The 7,016-nt window shown below is 38.4% G+C and overlaps 1 protein-coding gene across 2 annotated transcripts in view; it reads right to left on the reverse strand.

The window, feature by feature from the left end:
- Positions 1–7,016, reverse strand: part of LOC111875516 (S-adenosylmethionine synthase) — a 48,998-nt gene that overhangs the window by 24,908 nt on the left and 17,074 nt on the right. For both annotated transcript variants that reach the window (XM_023871826.2, XM_023871827.2), the window contains exons 2-3: positions 5,042–5,298; positions 4,337–4,414 (exon numbers count right to left, since the gene is read on the reverse strand). In XM_023871826.2, the coding sequence (XP_023727594.1) occupies positions 4,337–4,414; positions 5,042–5,159 (196 nt within the window). In that variant the 5' untranslated portion in view covers positions 5,160–5,298. The remainder of the gene's footprint in view (positions 1–4,336; positions 4,415–5,041; positions 5,299–7,016) is intronic.

Raw genomic sequence — 7,016 nt, forward strand, 5'->3', positions numbered from 1 at the left:
GTATTTTATGTTTTGTATTATTTATGACATGTTTTATATCCATTTTTTGGATCTTTGAAACTTGTTATTGTTTGATTCATTGTACTATCTAGTCGTGTAATTTATGCATGTATCCTGTTTTATATTTAGTTCTGTGACATGTTCTATATCCTTTTTTGGATTTCTTGAACAAATATAAATACAAATACAAATTCAACATAAAACCATACGTATCAACACAGTGAGTGTCAAGGCTAATGGTAATAAAATGTAGCTGCACATAAAACCATACATATCAACACAGTGAGTGTCAAGGCTAATGGTAATAAAATGTAGCTGCACATAAAACCATACATATCAACACAGTGAGTGTCAAGGCTGATGGCAATAAAATGTAGCTGCACATAAAACCCCATACTAAATTCTCAAATAGTCTTCAAACAAGAGGAATTTAATGTGAAGGCTGTTCTTCCCTCAAACATGGGTGAACTGCACCTGATGCCATCTACTGACAATTTATAACTTACTACCCTAATTCTGTTGAGATGAGCCCTTTTTGAGTAGTTGCAAGATGTGTAGCTATTCAAGAAATTCCAACATCTTACAGAACCCGAAGGTGCATTACTGTGTTCGCTATACCCCTCCACTGGTCCCTAACATAAGCTAGATCAATCCTGTGAACAGCAACCCATCCTATCTCTCTAGATCAAATTTAATATTATCCTTCCACTTACATTTTGGGCTTTCTAGTGATTTCTTTCATTCTGGCTTTCCCACCAACACCCTCTTCTCTCCATTTGTCCTACATGCCCTGCCCAACTCGTTTTTGACTTAATCATTCTAATTATACTTAACAAAGGGCACAAGTTACGAAGCTCCTCATTTTCTCAATCTCCTGTAACTTCATTGGTGTTTGGTAAATATAATCCTCAACATCCTGTTCTCAAACACCCTCAGTCTATGTTCCTCCCTTAATGTCAAGAGACGTTTCACGTGCATACAGAATCACAAGGAAATTACAGTTTTGTATATTCTAATTTACATGTTTTTAGACAGGAGACAAGAAGATAAAGAGGGTTCTGGACTAAATGGTAGCAAGCATTACCCAAATTTGACCTCTTAATTTCCTCCTGAATAAAATTTTGTTACTGTCGTTTGCCAAGACCCTCTGGAGAGGCAAGACGACATTTTAGGCTGTGTCATCACAGATGATGAAACATGCAAGATGTGTGACATAAATGTAGCAGCAGGAAAAAAGATTCACGGTACAACATATCAGCCGTGACAAGCATATACAAGCAGTGCAAATTTTGAACAAAAAGAAACCTGTGCAAATGTTACTGCAACAGTGTTCATCTGGAGGTGGAAATAAGTCATTGGATTTTTTCAGAGATCTGTGATGCTCTGGCATGTGCAAATATTCCATTTTGGGCTCTGAACAATGGAAAACTGAAAAATTTTCTGGAAGTAAACTGTGGTTGTTCCATCCCAGATGAACCCACTCAGGAAGAACTACCTTTCCCCTTGCTACAACAGTATCCTGGAAATGATTAGGAATAAACTGCATGGAAGAAGATTTTTGTTTCCATTGATGAGACCTGTGATATAGAGGCTCGCTACGTGGCAAACATCATAGGAACCTTGGAAATTGGCAGACCAAGTGAAGTGTTTCTGCTTACAAGTGAGGTGCTAGAATCCGTTAATGAATCCACAATTTGTAAACTCTTCAACAGGTCGATGTTTCTACTGTGGCCAGAGGGTATATAACACGAAGTCTTGCTTTTTGTGACCGATGCAGCACCACATATTGTAAAAACAGGCAAGTCAATAAAGTTGTTTTATATGAAATTGGTGCATATTACTTGCCTAGCTCATGCACTGCATAGTGACGGAGGAAGTGAGATCAAAATTTCCTCAAATGGATGCTCTCGTGTCGAGGATGAAGATTTTCATCAAGGCTCCAGCTCATAAAATGCATTTTAATCCTATGGCTCCTGGTGTTCTACTGCCCCCAGAACCCATCATTACAAGGTGGGGAGTGTGGATTGATGCTGCAATTTACTACTGCGTTCATTTTCAGGTAGTGAAAGACATTGTAGATTCAATGAAGATGGAGGAAGCTATTCAGGAACAGTTCTCATGCATCAAAATGGAAGGACAGCTGGCCTTCATAAAGGCAAATTTCAGTTCATTGACAGAAGGAATCCAATGCTTGCAGGAGAAAAGAGCAACGCTAGAAAATTCACTCGCTCTGGTGAGAAAATAGCCAGTGATTTGGAGAAAGTGTCAGGGGACAATGGTAAAATGGTGTCAAGAAAAAAGAAAAGTGTTCCGGATAAAAACTCAGGTTATGAAACATTATGCAGCATTTCGCGAATTCTGTCAGGAGAGTCCTTCAGCGCTTTCAGCATTGAAGAACTTACTGCTAGTGATTTGGTACACTTCAAGTACGCTCCCATTGTCTGCAGATGTGGAACGGAGTTTCTCCAAGTACAAGAATGTGCTGTCGGACAACAGGCGCTCTCTCACTTTCGAGAATCTCCGCATGTTGACTGTCATCTATTGCAACTCTGAATGAGATAGGACTTAAATGTTGGAATACATACCGTATATGTACATTTGATAAGCTTTCTAACACAAGAGAAAAAATCGTATTAAACATTTAGCTTCAAATTCAATGAATATTGCTTAATTTTCAACATAAAAAAGAGGACGAACTTAAAAGAGTAAGATGAGTTCAGTGTTGATAAAGATTAAAAATACATTTTAAAATAATTAGTAGATATTCTGACATATTACATTTTTGGGTCATATTTTAGGTAATTATTCTGGATTTTTTCAGTCTTTTTTAAATATTTTCAGGTCATCAAAATCCGGGCCCTGCTGATAAGCATACGGAATATCCAAGCAGTGTGGATCCAGCAGTAGGATTGTTTTAGGATCCTGCTGCATAACGTCTTTTAGGATTGGAATAAACACATCAATGGTGAGAACACATTTTCAGAATATGACACTTTATTTTATGCCGCTTTAAATGACACGTATTTACATTTGCTGCCCCACCAGTGCTGGCCTCCCAGCACATCCCAAAACTCAAAAAGAGTAGGCAAGGAAGATGATTAACTGGAAGAGTAAATGCCCAAGACTGTTTCAAGTGTGAGGTTCCACCATGCAAACAGAAATGGATACAGAGGGACCCTCCAAAAACGACCAAAGACCATCCGAAACTGTTAAGGAAATATGTACCTACTGATTAATCTGAAACTGCTAAGGACACACACCTCAAGTGACTAAAACTGTCAGGAATCTTAATACAAAGCTGATGGAAACAGTCAGCTGTAGATATGAAACAAAGTGGCCAGCTATCTCTAAACAGAAGCTCACACAACAGGGTATTATCTCCCTTTGTAATACAAGTACAATGATCATTCAAATTAACAAGGAAATGGCTCAGCTTGTACCTCCAACTAATCACCCACAGGAAACCTAAACTTAACAGTTTGGAGAAGGTGACAGGAAGAAGAGAAAGTTCACAGAAGAAACCCCAAGGCACTGGAAGTCGTGCAGAATTCTGCATAGAATAGACAATGCTGAAGGTGTTGGAAATGCAGGTGGATAGGTTAAGTGTGAGATATACAACATTAAAGAGCATAATACAATGTACCTTATCCTGAAGACTATCTCACAACATTTTTCTGTATTTATATGAAAGTAAAATTAGCGACGTTTCAAACTCCTACAACATCCCCTTCTCCAAACCTGCTGCTCCATGGTGAATCACTGCTGACCATTCATGTACCATCTTTAAAAAGTATGCCTGTTCCTGTGAATCACTGCAATTGTGTATGTGGGTACTGAGGGATGCAAACAGTGGATAAGTTACAAACTACCACATATCCTACACTTTTAGATGGCAGGCATATTAGCAACTTTGTTATTGTTTTAAACTGTACTTTATAATACCATTCCCTCTTTCATTTAAGTTCTTGTGTTCTATGCCATGCACATCCATCCAAAGATGCTCAGGTTCACATTCTCAATACACCCATAAAATCCTCTCCTACCTAATAATTCTTCAAAATGTGTCACTACCAAATCTTAAGCCCCTATTAATTATGTTTGTTTTTAAAATTACGATTTTGAACTGTAATAACAGTTTATGCCAAAATTACTTAAACCCATTACTGTCACATGTACACAATGTTATGATAAATATTTAAACCTTTCCAGGGCATGTCATATCCCATTGAATGAGTCCCATAGGTTTACACAGTACAACCATTCTAATCAGGAATTTCCGAGTTCCCTACAGCTATGTCATACATACGCTTTATAAAATTAAATTTAATTCTCTTACCACAGGCAACTTTTGCATCAGGATCTTGACTCAGGTGGGCATCAAGAATGGCATCACTTATCTGATCACACATTTTGTCTGAAAACAAACAGAAAGAGTACTTACTACCTTACTATTTTTTCCCCCTTGGCACTACAGCCCCAGTGGGCCTAGGCATACCTCCATGAACTCCGTTCACTTCGATTTTTCTATATCTTCTACCTTACTATTTACTTATGGATAAATACAATAGTCTATTCACACATGTAACACTAATACTGGTAAACAACCTAACACATTTGGGGTCATTTACACCTTTGGCGAGCTACGAATTTAAAATCGGAATGTATCGGAATCAACACATCAGCTGGGCAAATAAGAACTGTAATGACTAAAAAAAAATCTTGTATGTTTGTTTACAAAGTGTAGAAAAGTTAAGGGCATTATTACATCATAATAGCAGCATGTAGTACAAGGGTGAGGGGAAAATGGCGGCATGTACAGAATATCACTGAGCACTCGGTGCCACACAACGCTTACATTACAACGAGAAATATACACACGTCATTCAAAGCTATGTTAAAATGGCAGTGTATTCATTTACCATTCACGGTCCTGGCAAAAGGCCATTTCCCTTCAAAGCCACCATGTTGCGCACATGGTTGCGCGCCATTCGGCCATAGCACATTCACGTAATTCAAGTTATAATTTTATAACATTACTCACCTGGGTGACCTTCCCCTACTGATTCTGATGTGAAAAGAAATGTATCTTCTATCAGTTCCGGTTCCATGTGTCCGTTCTGTTGGAATCCGTTGATATACGGCGATGAAGTCTCGGGCATTCTGAACCTAGGTCCTAACTCAGTCAGTGCGTCGGCTGCTACTATGGAAAAGAGGCCTGCTGTACTCCCTGCACTTCTATTTATTACCTCTGTTCTGTCACGTGACTCACCGGCCTGCTAACGAGTACAGTCGGCGACACTAAAAATTGACCAAGCACATTTACATTAGGAATCAAGTTATTAATGTCTACAGCATTCTGTAATCTATACTATCTCTGTATCTGTATATTATGCAGTACAATAATCGTATCTCTATATTATTCAATATCATAAACATACAACACAGTTCTTCGCTATGGCACATACAAAAAACATCTCCCTTGTGCTCCATTCCCTAATATTTTTACTTTCTGCGTAAAATCAGATAAACTGGCTCCCTTCGCAACGTATCAGGAAGAATAATTATGTATGAACCATATATTAAATCCGCTGCTGAATATGCAGTAAATATAACCACTGTTACGGTGCATAATATTGACCACGGGACCTGCAATGTAATTGCAAAGGTATTTGAGTCATTACAACACAAAACCGGTTGATTACGAAAACGTGAAAAGTGTCATATTACAAATTTCCTTTACACTATATGCTTAACATATATTACGTATAGCAATCGGAAAGTTTAGATGGACGTTTTCTCTAAATGTCTAACAGGAAGCATCTCAGTTCTGTCACTTGTGTGATATTAGTTTTGCACACCTTAGGTATTGATTAGCGCTAGTACATGCGGTTAGACATATTTTTCCTCATATAGAAAAGGCATGACGCGCGAATGACGAAACCAACGTGCAATTCTACTTGGTTACAACATCCACGTAGTTATTTCCAACATAAAACGGATACTTATTTATCATAAAGTACCTTCCACGTGCATTCATGATCAACTGTGAACACCAACCCAGGCCAGCCATTTTGGAAACAATGGTAGGGGTTAACGTTTTCAATTACATTTTAATCGATACTAGACTGACTGAGAGAGGTTCTAAAATACGGCGCTAGATGGCATGATGACCTCTATAAGACTTGAGGGACAGCAGGCCATAGAACGGCATTTACAACGGCTCTCCGTTCATGGATATTATTGTTCCTGTTGTTGTCGTCGGTGTTGCTGTTGCTTCTTACATAGGACTATTATTAACACTGGAATACATACAGCACTTTTCGACGGCAATACCAGTTAGGATCACAAGGCATCACATCTCTCAAGACTGCGATCTTCATTAGTTACGATTAGTTTCTAGCACATTTTACAATACACTTTGTATTTTATTGTATCATAGTGTGTGTGTGTGTGTTTGGCGGGAATGAAGTTTCGCGCATGTTCTCGTGTTCGCACTAATCATTCCGAACCATTTAACCGATTTTCGTGGAATTTAGTGCGAGTTCGTGAAGCTGAAGGCTCTTTCAGCTTACGCAAGATGAATTGAGCTCTCGTTCATGCGGTTGAGGGAAAATGGCTGGGAGGATGTTGTCTTCATAATCGTCTCTCTTTACAACAGCATGCTACTAAATAAAGTAGCTCAGGGAAAATATTTTCTGTTGTGTATATGTCTGCCTACTGTACCGAGTTGCTTCCAAAAGCAGAGATAAAGAATGCACGGCTTTAAGAAATTTACGCAGGTCGTATTGGCACGTCAAACTCGTAATTCCATATCTGCTGCCGCGCTGAATTTTTAACTGAGAAAAACACTAGCCTTTTCAACACATGGCAGGAAAATGATGGGGTTATAGAGGAAATATGCAATGTTTGCCAGGGTTACTTTTATGAATATCTATAACATCAAACATATTCCGGCATGTAACATAGTGCCTCAACCAAATGACGATTGTAAAAAAAAAAAAAAAAAAAAAAAAAAA

Source organism: Cryptotermes secundus, unplaced genomic scaffold (assembly GCF_002891405.2).
Source record: "Cryptotermes secundus unplaced genomic scaffold, Csec_1.0 scaffold468, whole genome shotgun sequence".
In the NCBI taxonomy this organism is placed as follows: domain Eukaryota; kingdom Metazoa; phylum Arthropoda; class Insecta; order Blattodea; family Kalotermitidae; genus Cryptotermes; species Cryptotermes secundus.